The following is a 15,870-nucleotide window of genomic DNA, read 5'->3' as shown; positions in this document are numbered from 1 at the left end:
ACACAGAAAAGAAAGAAACTGCATTTATATGGCACTTCATTATATTGCTGAAATATCTTGAAGAATTATTTTTGGAGTGCAGAAGGTAGGCAGAATGCTGAAGGGAGGCTGTGCAGGTCCATGTATGAGAGAGCAGATTTTCCACATGCCTGAGGCTAAAAGCACTGCTCAATGTAGTACTGAGTCACACAGATCAAAGGACTCTAGATTTGAACCCTGATCTCTGCAGGTGCAGTCTTGTACCACATTTGACCTCAGCATCACTGGGCTGGAGAGGAGAAAAAATAATCAAGGTTTCTGCTGCTGAGGATTATCCAGTGGTCCCTGTTGGAAAGTGTGTGTATGTGAATGTTAGGTGAAGAAAGTGTTGTGCTTGGCTGTGATGTCCTATGGTTGAGTATCCTGTCAGCATACACTGTCTAGGCTCACGCATGAAGAATGGCCACTTAAGTGAGGTACTAGAGTCAGTGATTTCAGGAATGGGGGAGAGAGTTAAATAAAATAGGAGTGAAAAAATTAAAGACTGTGGAAGAAATGTTTGTGTGTTGACAGGTAATCCTGAAGTATAAACACATGAGGGTAAATTTTCTGTTTGCAGCCAATGATTTTCCATCCATTAAAATAAATGGACAGAAAATTGTGTACTGCATGTGTGCACAGTTATTCAATATTCTTAGTAGGTGAGAATTCATTTCTTAGTAGGTGAGGCTCCAGGAGTGCACAAGCAGAAATATACCCTTTAATCTCAAGTCAGTTCCCAGTTTCCAAATTCTGGTTTTAAAAATTAAGTTTCCTTGCATTCAGCCACAATCAGGATATATTGCTATCATGTAGCATCATGTCATTCATCTCTACTGAGTAGCCCAGGGAGCTCTCTACATGCTTGCATGTGTGGCATTTAACTGAAGTCATCAGTTTTGAACATATAGTCGTGAGTGGGGGAGGGGGAAGGGAAGGAGTGCAGGCTTATTTCCAGGCTACTGGCTTTTCAGATCTGATCAAGCTGGTGGGATTAAAAAAGTACTGAAATGCTTGATGCTGTGTGTTACATTGTGTACACTCACTAACAGGGTGTTATATTTTCCCCAGACATCTGCGGAATGGTGCAGTGATAGCACGCTGCAGTCAGCCAGAAATCAGCTGGTGGGGCTGGAGGAACGCAGATGATGAATATCTAGTGACGTCCATTGCTAAAGCCTGCATCTTAGATCGAGGAACCAAAATGAGTGGAAAGGACAAGAATGAGGGAACTGATTTGTCCGACACAGACTTTGGTAAGAATGCAGACTGGAAAGCTCCCTTATACCTAATTGGGAAAGTCTCACTCTATCCACCAACAGAAGAATAGGAAAGCTAAAAAATGGAATTAAAAAATGTAAAAAAAGGAGATAGGCAAGGCGGGTTAGAGAGTTGGAGCACCAGAGAGCAGTACCATTAAATGATGGGATGCCATTTCATGCGCATGATATCCCACTGTGCAGAGATATGTACCAGCTACATCACTGTGAGTGAAACCTAGGTGTTTTGTTGCAGGAAGGGAGGGAGGGATAGCTGAAGTAGTCAGCTCCCACCAGCTTGATCAGATCTGAAAAGCCAGTAGCCTGGAAATAAGCCTGCACTCCTTCCCTTCCCCCTCCCCCACTCACGACTATATCTGGAGCACAGTCTGCTGACAACAAGGATTGACGAGACAAACAGAGGCAGCTTGATCCTATAAAGAGCATAACGCTAGGAATTTCGATCAAGAGGGTGGAACTCCAATGCGTTCTTGGCAGAAGCGACAAATTGGGGCAGAACCCAGATCCGCCAGGTTTATCTCTCACATAAAAACGCCCACAAATTGCGCACCAGGTGAACTATACTTTTTAGGCCTTCCCCCATTATGTCCTCAGCCAACTTTGGGGGCGTTCATGGGCTACCCCGTGAATTCAACCCAGGGATAGACCATGGAAAACCCACCCTGCTGAGAGCAGGCACAGTTCCGAGCCTTCTGAAGGCTTCAACAATAAAGATGACAAAAGTTATTAATTCCCAAAAGATCGATTACCTTAAGATTGCTGCTTATCAGTTCCCTGAGGTGAAAGAAATTATTTTTTGGCTTTCAGTCTTTGACCTTAGAAGATCAGTGTGCCACTTTGAATTCAGTCAGTTCAGGTGGGACAGGTGCCTCTGATGCACTACTGCGGTGCGGAGGGATGGGGGTGGGGGTACATCTGCCCCAAATATTTAAGTGACCTTGTCTCCAGAATTCGGGGCCGGGTCACCAGCTGGTGTCCACAATTCTGCCTCCTCGCAAAGATCTACATTTTTTTAACGGTTAAATTGTTTACCTTTGTAGGTTAATGTTGGGGAACTATTGCTGGTATCCTATCCATTAAGTATCAAACTGCTCACAGCAGTAAAGTTGGGAATTAAAATGGAACAATTTCTTGTTCTAGATTCATCCATAACCTCAGGATCTGTGGCAGAGAGCGGAGGGACACCACAGAAGTTGCTTATTTTGGATGCAAGATCATACACTGCAGCTGTAGCCAACCGAGCAAAAGGCGGAGGTTGTGAGTGTGAAGGTATGCATTGTACCATGGCACATTGGCAGAGCATGTGCGCCAGAACCTGAGAGGTGGAATTGCATTCCAAGACTGAGGTAACTCGAATCCTCTGCCTCAGTCGTTGGATACTGAACAAGCCTTAAGTGGATTGTGGAAGGAGAGTTTTTGTGTGCCTTTCATACACAGTAAGGGTAATAGGCCAGAGGAAGCATTGTCAAGATGTAACTCTCCACACAGTGAGACCGCTGGTGGGGAGATTTCTCTGCATGTGTCTCATTCCATAGAGGATTATTCCTGTCGACCTGTTCACCCATCTGCAGGGAGGCACAAAGGTGCAAGCAACAGTGGGTTCTTCTGAGAACCTTTCAGAGTCTGGATAACAGACTCAGTAGGTGACCTGTCCCATCAAGTCCTCAAATCACAGCTAAAATTAATCAAGGTTGAGACTCCCTTCCAGGGAGTATCCTAATTCAGCATCATACATTTGCAGCTTACAGCACTTTCAACCATTCAAAAGTTACTTGTCAACAACTAAACCACCTAAAGAACTGGTTTTCAAACTGAAACAACCACTCCAAATATTTACATGCTCTCAGGACTGCTCTCCCAAAGACAGTGTCAGCTACCCAGAGTGGAATGGTGATGATGTTCAGCAAACCTGTTTTACTAATCTACAGCAACAGAAATAACATGCTAGTAAGCCAATACAGAAACCAATGGACGGACAGACATAATTTAAGGGCCCCTTAAGAGCCTCACGTTGATACCAAGGGCTCCGAGGATCTCTGTTTTGACAACATAGGATCTAAAAGAAGGATATCTGAAACCTATATCCTGTCTGTTTCATTTATTGGAATATATTGAATATGTGAATTGTTTAAATATAATAAATAATATAATTATAAAATTTAGTTAATTATTGGTGTGAGTTGGCACCATGCCTTATCAGGCAGAGTGTAACCTTGAATCTGTGATTTGTTGTCCCTCGAATGCCATAACTAAAAATGTAGATGCTTAAGAGGATACAAGTTGAAGTCCATAACTTTTATATGTATTGGCTTTGTGTTTGGGGGAAGTGGGTAGGAATTAAATTTGAGAAAAAAATCTAATTTTAAAACACATGATTTATTTTTTTGTTAATTATGACATTTGGTACATTGAAATCCATGGGTAATGTTTCAATGACCACTGAAATGACTTTAAATTATGAGAATAGGACAATCGGTCACGGGTTTAAACTATTAAAAAAAGAATCACAAACTTAGAACTGATATCAAAAAGTTTTTCTTCACACAAAGAATGATCAACACATAGAATGATCTTCGAAATAGAGTATTGGAAGGGTAATTGCTGGAATAATTTAAGAACCAATTGGATGCTGCAGTGAGGAGTCTTGACTGTTATTTTAGTTGGATGGCTTAAGATGGACCACATTGCATCCTCATCTGTAATGATGTTGTGAAAGAGATTAATGATTATTTTGCTTGTCTTAAATTGTGACAAGCTAAAACCAACTGCCAGCTTCCTGGCCGGGGTTGCATTTAATATTACAAACTAGTTAAAGGCATGACCAGAATTAATATCAGGAAGAACACCTCACAGTGATTAATACCGATAATGACCATCTATGTAGAGTAGTGGAATCATTCAAGGGGCAGTTGAATGCTGTGGCATTGGGGACAATAGGCTTCTATGAAAGAATGTGCTTGATGGGCCGAATGGCCTCCCTCATCAGTATTTATCTTTGTGAACTGGGATCTCCTGGTCTGTATGACTCAGTTACATGTTGCCTTTACCTAGTGAGGCATCAGGGTTTAGCTGCAAGTCTAGACCTAGGTTTGATCTGCTCTGTAATATGTGTGTGAAAGTTCTCTGAATCCTAATCCGAGACACAGATATTGCTGCCTTCTACACCCTGACCAGCTGATTCTTTCTCTGTTGCAGAGTATTATCCAAACTGTGAAGTGATGTTTATGGGAATGGCGAACATTCACTCAATCAGGAACAGCTTCCACTCACTTCGAGCTGTCTGCAGCCAGATGCCAGACCCTGGAAAGTGAGTGCCGCTTCTTACAAAGTTATAAATTGTTTCAGGGGCATAATTAAAATTTGCAACAGGGAGATTGGTGAGGACGAGGTCAAGTAAGTTGCTCCCTCGTGTTGGTTCGCGCACGACCTGCCGCAGGCCCAGTCTGGCAGCTATGTTCTTTAGGACTCGGCCAGCTCGGTCAGTAGTGATGCTACCGAGCCACTCTTGGTGATGGACATTGAAGTCCCCCACCCAGAATATATTCTGTGCCCCTTGCTACCCTCAGTGCTTCCTCCAAGTGGTGTTCAACATGGAGGAGGACTGATTCATCAGCTGAGGGAGGACGGTAGGTGGTAATCAGCAGGAGGTTTCCTTGCCCATGTTTGACCTGATGCCATGAGATTTCATGGGGTCCAGAGTCAATGTTGAGGACTCCCAGGGCCACTCCCTCCTGACTGTATATCACTGTACCACCACCTCTGGTGGGTCTGTCCTGCCGATAGGACAGGACATACCCAGGGATGGTGATGGAAGAGTCTGGGACATTGGCTAAACGGTATGATTCTGTGAGTATGGCTATGTCAGGCTGTTGCTTGTCTAGTCTGTGGGACAGCTCTCCCAATTTTGGCACACGTCCCCAGATGTTAGTGAGGGGGACTTTGCAGGGTCGACTGGGCTTGGTTTGCCTTTGTCATGTCCGCTGCCCCGTGGTCCGATGCCGGGTGGTCCGTCCGGTTTTATTCTTATTGTGACTTTTTTAGCGAGATTTTACAACCGAGTGGCTTGCTAGGCCATTTCAGAGGGCAATTAAGAATCAACCACATTGCTAGTGTTACTAGTCCTGTAACACAACCACTATGCTACTGTACCCCATGAGGCGCTGTGGGCCATCAGCAGCAGCAGAATTGTATTCCAGCACAATCTGTAACCTCATGGCCTGGCATATTCCTCACTCTACCATTACCAACAAGCCAGGGGATCAACCTTGGTTCAATGAGGAGTGTAGAAGAGCATGCCAGGAGCAGCACCAGGCATACCTAAAAAAGAGGTGCCAACCTGGTGAAGCTACAACACAGAACTACATGTTAAACAGTGGAAGCAGCTTGCTATAGACAGTGCTAAGTGATTCCACAACCAACGGATCAGATCAAAGCTCTGCAGTCCTGCCAAATCCAGTCATGAATGGTGGTGGACAATTAAACAACTAACAAGAGGAGGAGGCTCTGTAAACATCCCCATCCTCGGCGGAGTCCAGCACATGAGTGCAGAAGACAAGGCTGAAGCATTTGCAACCATCTTCAGCCAGAAGTGTTGAGTGGATGATCCATCTCGGCCTCCTCCTGATATCCACACCATCACAGAAGCCAGTCTTCAGCCAATTCGATTCACTCCACGTGATATCAAGAAACGGCTGAGTGCACTGGATACAGCAAAGGCTATGGGCCCTGACAACATCCCGGCTGTAGAGCTCTGAAGACTTGTGCTCCAGAACTAGCCACACCTCCAGCCAAACTGTTGCAGTGCAGCTACAACACTGGCATCAACCCGACAATGTGGAAAATTGCCCAGGTATGTCCTGTCCACAAAAAGCAGGACAAATCCAGTCCGGACAATTGCCGCCCCATCAGCCAACTCTCGATCAGCAAAGTGATGGAAGGTGTCGTCGACGGTGCTATCAAGCGGCACTTACTCACCAATAACCTGCTCACCGATGCTCAGTTTGGGTTCCACCAGGACCACTCGGCTCCAGACCTCATTACAGCCTTGGACAGGGGATGTGCCAGAGGACTGGAGAACCGCTAATGTAGTACCATTATTCAAGAAGGGGAGTAGGGAAAAACCGGGGAACTACAGGCCAGTGAGCCTAACATCAGTGGTAGGAAAATTATTGGAAAAAATTCTGAAGGACAAAATTAGTCTCCACTTGGAGAAGCAAGGATTAATCAGGGATAGTCAACATGGCTTTGTCAAGGGAAGATCATGTCTGACTAATTTGATTGAATTTTTTGAGGGGGTGACTAGGCGTGTGGATGAGGGTAACGCAGTGGATGTGGTATACATGGATTTCAGTAAGGCCTTCGATAAAGTCCCCCACAGGAGACTGGTCAAGAAGGTACGAGCCCATGGAGTCCAGGGTGCCTTGGCACTTTGGACACAAAACTGGCTTAGTGGCAGAAGGCAGAGGGTGATGGTCGAAGGTTGTTTTTGTGACTGGAAGCCTGTGGCCAGTGGGGTACCACAGGGATCTGTGCTGGGGCCCTTGCTGTTTGTGGTCTACATTAACGACTTGGATATGAATGTAAAAGGTATGATCAGTAAGTTCGCTGATGATACAAAAATTGGTAGGGTGGTAAATAGCGAGGAGGATAGCCTCCGTCTGCAGGACGATATAGATGGGTTGGTCAGATGGGCGGAACAGTGGCAAATGGAATTTAACCCGGAAAAGTGCGAGGTGATGCACTTTGGAGGGACTAACAAGGCAAGGGAATACACAATGAATGGGAGGACCCTAGGCAAGACAGAGGGTCAGAGGGATCTTGGTGTGCAAGTTCACAGATCCCTGGAGGCGGCGGAACAGGTGGATAAGGTGGTAAAGAAGGCATATGGGATACTTGCCTTTATTAGCCGAGGCATAGAATATAAGAGCAAGGAGGTTATGATGGAGCTGTATAAAACACTGGTTAGGCCACAGCTGGAGTACTGTGTGCAGTTCTGGTCGCCGCACTACAGGAAGGATGTGATCACTTTGGAGAGGGTGCAGAGGAGATTCACCAGGATGTTACCAGGGCTGGAGCGCTTCAGCTATGAAGAGAGACTGGGAAGATTGGGTTTGTTTTCCTTGGAGCAGAGGAGGCTGAGAGGGGATATGATTGAGGTGTACAAAATTATGAGGGGCATAGATAGGATGGATACTCAGGAGCTTTTTCCCTTCGTTGAGGGTTCTATAACAAGGGGGCATAGATTCAAGGTAAAAGGCGGGAGGTTTAGAGGGGATTTGAGAAAGAACTTTTTCACCCAGAGGGTGGTTGGAGTCTGGAACTCACTGCCTGAGAGGGTTGTGGAGGCAGGAACCCTCACAACATTCAAGAAGCATTTGGATGAGCACTTGAAATGCCATAGCATACAAGGCTACGGACCAAATGCTGGAATATGGGATTAGATTAGACTGGGCTTGATGGCCGGCGCGGACACGATGGGCCGAAGGGCCTCCTTCCGTGCTGTATAACTCTATGACTCTATAAACATGGATAAAAGAGCTGAATTCCAGTGGCGAGGTGAGAGTGACTGCCTTGACATCAAGGCAGCATTTGACCGAGTGTGGCACCAAGGAGCCCTAGTAAAATTGAAGTCAGTGGGAATCGGGGAAAACTCTCCAGTTGCTGGAGTCATACCTTGCACAAAGGAAGACGGTAGTGGTTGTTGGAGGCCAATCATCTTAGCCCCAGGACATTGCTGCAGGAGTTCCTCAGGGCAGTGTCCTCGGCCCAACCATCTTCAGCTGCTTCATCAATGACCTTCCCTCCATCATAAGTTCAGAAATGGGGATGTTCGCTGATGATTGCACAGTGTTCAGTTCCATTCGCAACCCCTCAGATAATGAAGCAGTCCGTGTCCGCATGCAGCAAGACCTGGATAAGGCAAGTAACATTCACACCAGACAAGTGCGAGGCAATGACCATCTCCAACAAGAGAGAGTCTAACCACCTCCCCTTGACATTCAATGGCATTACCGTCGCCAACCCCCCCATCATCAACATCCTGGGTGTCACCATTGACCAGAAACTTAACTGGACCTGCCATATAAATACTGTGGCTACAAGAGTAGGTCAGAGGCTGGGTATTCTGCGGCAAATGACTCACCTCCTGACTCTCCAAAGCCTTGCCGCCATCTACAAAGCACAAGTCAGGAGTGTGATGGAATACTCTCCACTTGCCTGGATGAGTGCAGCTCCAACAACATTCAAAGCTCAACACCACCCAGGACAAAGCAACCCGCTTGATTGGCACCCCATCCACCACCCTAAACATTCACTCCCTTCACCACCGTCGCACTGTGGCTGCAGTGTGTACCATCCACAGGATGCATTGCAGCAATTCGCCAAGGCTTCTTTGACAGCACCTCCCAAACCCGCGACCTCTACCACCTAGAAGGAGAAGAGCAGCAGGCACATGGGAACAACACCATCTGCACATTCCCCTCCAAGTCACACACCATCCCGACTTGGAAATATATCGCCGTTCCTTCATTGTCGCTGGGTCAAAATCCTGGAACTCCCTTCCTAACTGTGGGAGAACCTTCACCACACAGACTGCAGCGGTTCAAGAAGTCAGCTCACCACCACCTTCTCAAGGGCAGTTAGGGATGGACAATAAATGTTGGCTTGGCCTCGCCAGCGACGCCCACATCCCATGAATGAATAAAAATAAAAATTGGATAGCCAGGTGGTGAAGGATAGAATACCAGAGCCTGGTCTTCAGTTGCTTCCAAGCCTTTATTCACAGAGCTCCACACCACACCCTAGCTCAGCGCTCTCAGAAATAGATACAAGAGAGTTCCCAATTGATACGCACCGCCTGAATACAATTAACACTAACTGATATAAATCACTTGGACGCAATTTATACAGGAGGTGGGTCTCAGGCATGAGATGCATGTATGCGTTGTGTGTGTATGTATTGTGCGCAGTATATAATGTATGCGATGTGTACAGGAAGCACACTAATTCACTGCGTACAATAGAAACACCGATTCCGTGTGCATACAATAGTTTCACCAATTCACACTATGTTGCTTGCAGTAGACATGTCAGTTCACTGTGTATTGCTTACAGTAGACACACCAATTTGCTGTGTGTTGTGTGCATTGGACAAGATTCACTCAGCTTATGTTGTCTCATTTTCTTTTGCACATAATCAGTGGGATGTGTTCCTCTGTGTTTTGTTGACAGCTGGCTTTCAGCCCTGGAGAGCACCAAGTGGTTACAACACTTATCTATGATGTTGAAGGCAGCTATGCTGGTGGCAAATGTGGTGGACAGAGAAGGGAGGCCAGTCCTTGTACACTGCTCCGATGGCTGGGATCGCACTCCACAGATAGTAGCACTGGCCAAGATCCTATTGGACCCCTATTATAGGACAATTGAGGTATGATTAAACCTTGTATTTTTACCTACGTCGATGTGTTTATGGTGCAAATTACTACAGCTTTCGTGCTATGATTTACACCCGCTGTAAACTGGCTTGAAATAATCCAAACTCATTCAGATAGAATATTTGATGCCCATTGGAGAGGCTGCCTTCATCCCTTCAGGCCGAGAATGAGACCCAGTTCTTGGAAGTGATTGGCCCTAAACACATAGCCTTTCTTGGAATTCCTCTAGCTTCACTGAACCAAGACAATTGGATAATATGTAAAGGAGGGCAGCACACTAAACAACTGAAGTGAACAATGCTGTGTTCCCTTTAATTTTTAATGTTTGTGAGTGAGCAATAATTGGAAAACTGGACTTCTGCACCTTATGTTTGTTGATAGTTTCTTCAGCACAATAAGTCCAAAATTTGGAATGAAACAAGGAGCAACTTAATCTGCAACGGGGACCCAAAGCTGACCCACAGGCAGATGGGAAAAGTGAACAGAAATTTGAAGCCATGAGTAACCCAGGAAAATAATTGAAACCACAGCAATTTTCTCTTCAAAGGAACAAATCAAGTAATGGAAAGAATACGCAGTTCCTCAGAAATCTTGTCCTGGAGTTATCCAACTGGCTTAAGGTGCATTCTGCTGACTCACAATCTTTAAACAGGAGACTCCCGTTTGTTGATTCCATCAAAACAGTTTTGGCCAAATTTAAAACATTGCTGATGCCGAGCGTATGTGTCACTGAGAGGCGTTCTGTTTGGGCACTGGGAGCATCAGCTAAATGCTGCGTTTCACACTTTCATACAAGCTGCAGGCCAACTGAAAATAGCAAAACTGACCAGAAGGCCAGCCATAGAATTTCATCCATTTTATAAAATTAATTTCTCACCTTTAAGCTTTTTCTGTGAATTTTGGGTTTATCAAGGATACCCAATGTCGGCATCGAGCACAATACAGTAACACTACCCAACCTGTGGCCTCTGAGATTGCCATGTAGTGCAACCCCGCCACTGCCTCTGATTTGTCACACTGCTTGTCTTGACTGGATGAGCAGAAATCTTCTCCAACTATATGTTGGGAAGACTGAAGCCATTGTCTTTGTTCCCCACCACAAACTCTGTTCCCTAGTCACCGATTCCATCCCTCTCCCTGGCCACAGTCTGAGACTGAACCAGACCGTTAGCAATCTAGTCGTCCTAATTGACCCTGAGATGAGCTTCCTACCCCATATCCCCTTCATCACCAAGACCGCCTACTTCCACCTCCGTAGCATCACCCGTCTCCGCCCTTGCTTCAGCTCATCTGCTGCCGAAACCCTCATCTATGCCTTTGTGACCTCTAGATTTGACGATTCCAATGCTCCCTTGGCCGGCCTCCCATCTTCCACCCTCCATAAACTAGAGCTCATCCAAAGCTCTGCTGCCACTACCCTAGCTCGCACAAAGCCCCATTCACCCCGTGCTCGCTGGCTCCCGGTCCAGCAACACCTTGATTTTAAAATTCTCATAATTGTTTTAAAATCCCTCCATGGCCTTGCCCCTTCCTATTTCTGTAACCTCCTCCAGCCCTACAACCCCCCGAGATCTCTGCACTCCTCTAATTCTGGCCCATTGTGTATCCCCGATTTTAATTGCTCCACCGTTGTCGGCCGTGCCTTCAGCTGTCTAGGCCCTACGCTCTGGAATTCCCTCCCTAAACCTCTCCTTAATCCCCTGCTCCTCTCCGCCTCTCTGCTCCTTAAAACCTACCTCTTTGACCAAGCTTTTGGTCACCTATCCTAATATCTCCTTATGTGGCTCGGTGTCAAATTTTGTTTGTCAACGCTCCTGTGAAATGCCTTGGGACATTTTTACTACATTAAAGGTGGTATATAAATGTTGTCGTTCGGGGCAGTTTTGTTCATTGGGCCTGTACCTCCTCAGAACAGGATTGAGATTGCCCAAACTCATTTCACAGAGGACCCTTACAACCAGCAGACAGAGGAGACTTTCATCCCATCAATCTGGGTTGGATTTGAACCGAGGTCTCAGAAATGAAAGACCAGCGGCTAACCTATTGCACCACCAGAGTTTTATAATTATGGGCAGTGCTGTAACTGGGAGTAACCTTCTCCAGGTTAAAACTGTCGTATAGTCATCCCCTAGGTATTCCTTTGAAGCACTGTCAATAATTCAGGGTGTTTGAGTTAGATTTTTCAATTATCAATCTAGCACACAATTAATATAAAGGTCAGAAAGATTTTTATCAAACTATAACAATCTGGGGGCAAGCTGCTGAAGGATCGAGTTAAAATTGCTCCCTCTCAAAGCTCTATGTATTTCTTCATGGGAATGTGATCATCAGAATATTAATCCATCATTGAGTCTAGGTAGAGATAATAGAATGTGAAAATGCTGTTAGTCTAAAACGTTAGAAATAAATGGATCCACCAGCATCTGAAACAGATAAGACAGGTTGATGATTTGGGTGGTGACCCTTCATCAAAAATGACAAAGAATACCAACCCACACATTAACGTCTCTCTTTTAGTTACTGATGGGCATGAGTTATTGAGTCTACAGATTTTTTAATCTATTCTGTACAATATTGACATTTTATTGTGTGATGTCGCTGGTCCTCTGAGTACTGTATACGGTATGCAGTGTTTTACTGTTCCTATTTTACAGGGATTCCAAGTTCTGGTGGAAACTGAGTGGCTGGATTTTGGTCATAAGTTTGGTGACCGATGTGGTCACTCTGAAAATCTGGATGACCTGAGTGAGCAGTGTCCAGTATTTCTGCAGTGGCTGGACTGTGTCCATCAGCTTTTGAAGCAGTTCCCATGTCTCTTCGAGTTCAGCGATGCATTCCTGGTAAGGGTTCTAAATATCGGCAACATGGTGAAGGTACACATGTGATATAAGTGCCTCCTGTGTTTAATCTGCATGTTAGCTGTACAAACATGCCTACTTTTATAGATTCCCATATAACATATCCATGCATCATCTCCCCTCAACAACTCATAACTCGCTCTAAAGCTGAATTCTAAGACAAGAATGTTTTACCCATATCGAAGAGGTTCTTGCAGCATCTTTCTCACACTCCTGGGCAGGACACAAGAAAAAGCTTGTCTGATGGACAGTCATTGTCTCACCACTAATCTCTAATCTCTTTCTCTGTTGCAGTCTTTCTTGTCCTTTCTCTTTTATCAATATTACTATGGTTAGTTCTTCTCTGCAGTTTTCTCTTGTTCTTTCTGTGCTCCAAATACACCATCCAACACACTCCTTGTGTTGAAATCAAGACTGGTCACAGCATCTCCATCTCTAAGTCATTCTTTTCTAAGCCCTCAAAACAATGGAAATCTTTGACTGCCTCAGTATTTGCTACAATGTTCACGATCTCAAAACCCAAGATTGGCATAACCTTTTACTTTTGTAGCCTTGGTGGTGTCCTTCACTTTGGTCCTTGACCCTTCAAATTTGTTTCTCAGTATTAATATTAACCAGTGTTAGTTGTTAATATTGAAAGCTGTTGGTGGTATTTTGTGCCTAAGCGCACTGCCTTATTTCTCCATAGGTGAAGCTGGTTCAACATACATATTCGTGCCTGTATGGAACATTCCTCTGTAACAATAGCAGAGAACGAGAGGCACGCAACATCTACAAGCGCACATGCTCAGTCTGGTCACTGCTACGAACTGGCAACAAAAACTTCCAGAACTACCTGTACATCCCCGGCAGTGAAATGGTGAGCAACGTGCAAATCTACCCTAGCCCAGGCACCTTCAATGCTGCCCTGATTTCGAGTTAGCATAGAGTAAACCAGGAATCAAACCTGGGATAGTCTGTACATATTAGTATTACACTGGGTGGTCCCTTTATGTCAATGGTAAACTTAAATAATGTTATGCTATGGCAGGTGTGTATGAGGAAGGGAAATATTACAAAAAGTATAAATCAACACTGTAAAATGTGCTTTAATTTTTTTTTACTTTACAGGTTTTACACCCAGTATGTCATGTCCGGGCGCTTCACGTGTGGACAGCTGTGTATCTGCCTATTTCCTCCCCATGCACACCCACTGACAGTGCTGAGCTCTGCCTCTCCCGAGGTGGCGCAACAGAGGAACGAGCTGGAAAGTCACTGGACAGGTATGTGGACAGGATTCACTATTCTTATCATCTGAATTGAAACACAAGTAATCTACATTGAGCCATTCTAACTCGGCTTGTGTTAATGTAATAACTTTTAACAGGATTTAGATGAGATGAGAAAGCAGACAAGTAGTTCAGTGACATTTTAACTTTTGTCCATTTTCTCACCATGTATTAATATTCCTTTGACATTGAACTTCCCCATAGCTACTGCCTACTCACCAACTAGCAGAAGATGCAGGTGCCTGCTACCCCTCTTTCACTTTGTCTAATGGTCCTACACAAAACTGCTTCCAATTCATTTGGAAGTGAGGAGTTCAGTATCAGTTAAGGCTGGGATTCAGTCACTCAGGGCGAAGGGGAGGTTGGTGGGGTTGAGTGTTAATCAAGGCTGGGGTTCACTCCTGGGATGGGAGGGGGAGAGGATTCAGTGTTAGTTGATGCTATGGGTTAATTTTTTGGGGAGCCTGGTGATCCTTTGTTAAAATTGCCTTGCTTCACTATGCGTACAAGGCATTGCTGGGTTTCTCAATCTGGCAAAAAGTAACAAGTTAATTGTAGTTCCCTGTTCTGCTGTGATGTTGGTTTGTAAAGCTTACAGTTCTGAGGGCCCATGAGGACTCCCTAGATCTGATTTTGTGATGATCAGAATTCAAGTAGTGGTTGGCTTGATGCAACCCCTCAAGAAACATAAACTTGACCATTTTCTATCAGAGTCTTATTTTAATCTTGACAATTCAGAATGTAGAAATGTAACCAAATATAATTATAGCTTACAAAGTCAAAGCCTAAATCTTCAATTGATCAGAAACTACTTCTGAAGAATAAACAGCCCTGACATCTTAACTAAAACCATGTGTTCATTTGTTGTAGTCAGAAATTGAATTTTGTGGTCCCCTTTTCCCTAGTGGACAAAGATACTGCTTAGTGTGACAGTGAACCAAGAAGGCCAGAAAATTTCCAGTTCATTCTCAGTCTGTGTGAGTTAGCTGTTTCAGAAGCAATTAGAAAGAAAGACTTTCATTTAGTTAGCACCTTATCAGGACCCTCATAAACATCTCAAAGTGCTTCACGTACAATGAATTACCTTCAAGTGCAGTGACTTTTTAATGTATGCAAATACAGCTGTTGTTTCCCACACAGCAAGGTCCTACAAACAGCAATGACCAGTTAATTTACTTTTGGTGATGTTTGTCGATGGGAGGAATGTTGGCAAGTGCAATGGGAGCTCACCCTGCTCTACTTTGCATAGTGTGGCACTACCTGAACAAACAGGTGGGCTTTAGTTTAATCTTGTCATTGACCTCTCCCATTACTGCACTCTCTTTCTTCCCCCCCCCCCCCACCCCCCCACCGACTGTGTGATCTCCCTGACTCTGTGCCCTCCCCTTTGACTCTGTGCTTCCCTCAGTCAGGCAACAGAAACAATGAGACTATGGGAAAGTTGATTAGTACGGTATCTCACTTAATTAAGTGTGTTTTTTGGCAATTGATTATTCAGTTAAGCAGGCTTTATTGTAACTCTGAGCTGCTGTTTCATTTATATTATGTAGATCTGTAATCATTCACAGGTTTGCACTGTATCTGTGAGTCTTGCTGTTGCTTTAGTGTGCTGAACTGACTAGTAATTAGTAACTTGGCAGTCTCTGGGCCAGTTAGGTGATCGAAAGATCAGCGTTACAGATTTATGGCTAACTGTCCTAGATAGTCCTAGGACTTTACTGGGAAATTTTACTGGGAAATTCCACAAGGAATAATTAGAATTAGGACAAGTGGTTGGGAATAGCTAAAATTGCCAAAAATTGGAGGGTACTTGTGGAGGAGATGGTGACAGTTGTAGGCTGTTGCAGATCCTTTTTCAATAGATTTCTTCCCTCAATGGCCCTTCAGTTTTGATCATCAGCATGTTTTAAAGTGTTGGTGTTCTTCCTTTCCCTACCTGACTACATTTCCACCTAGTTGTCAGCTGGTCTGGCGGTCAGCACACACTGGCACTGATTAAAATTAGAGTTCGAAT

The 15,870-nt window shown here is 44.7% G+C and overlaps 1 protein-coding gene across 6 annotated transcripts in view; it reads left to right on the top strand.

Annotated features, from left to right (window-relative positions):
* mtmr4 (myotubularin related protein 4) overlaps positions 1 to 15,870 on the top strand; it is a 112,095-nt gene that overhangs the window by 83,980 nt on the left and 12,245 nt on the right. For all 6 annotated transcript variants that reach the window (XM_068008105.1, XM_068008101.1, XM_068008103.1 and 3 more), the window contains 7 exons: positions 1,090 to 1,274; positions 2,439 to 2,567; positions 4,494 to 4,605; positions 9,528 to 9,723; positions 12,385 to 12,570; positions 13,277 to 13,447; positions 13,699 to 13,850. In XM_068008105.1, the coding sequence (XP_067864206.1) occupies positions 1,090 to 1,274; positions 2,439 to 2,567; positions 4,494 to 4,605; positions 9,528 to 9,723; positions 12,385 to 12,570; positions 13,277 to 13,447; positions 13,699 to 13,850 (1,131 nt within the window). The remainder of the gene's footprint in view (positions 1 to 1,089; positions 1,275 to 2,438; positions 2,568 to 4,493; positions 4,606 to 9,527; positions 9,724 to 12,384; positions 12,571 to 13,276; positions 13,448 to 13,698; positions 13,851 to 15,870) is intronic.

The sequence above is a fragment of the Heptranchias perlo genome, chromosome 28 (assembly GCF_035084215.1).
Source record: "Heptranchias perlo isolate sHepPer1 chromosome 28, sHepPer1.hap1, whole genome shotgun sequence".
Lineage (NCBI taxonomy): Eukaryota > Metazoa > Chordata > Chondrichthyes > Hexanchiformes > Hexanchidae > Heptranchias > Heptranchias perlo.
Note: the sequence above shows the minus strand (reverse complement) of the source record. Positions and strands in the feature narration are given on the sequence as shown.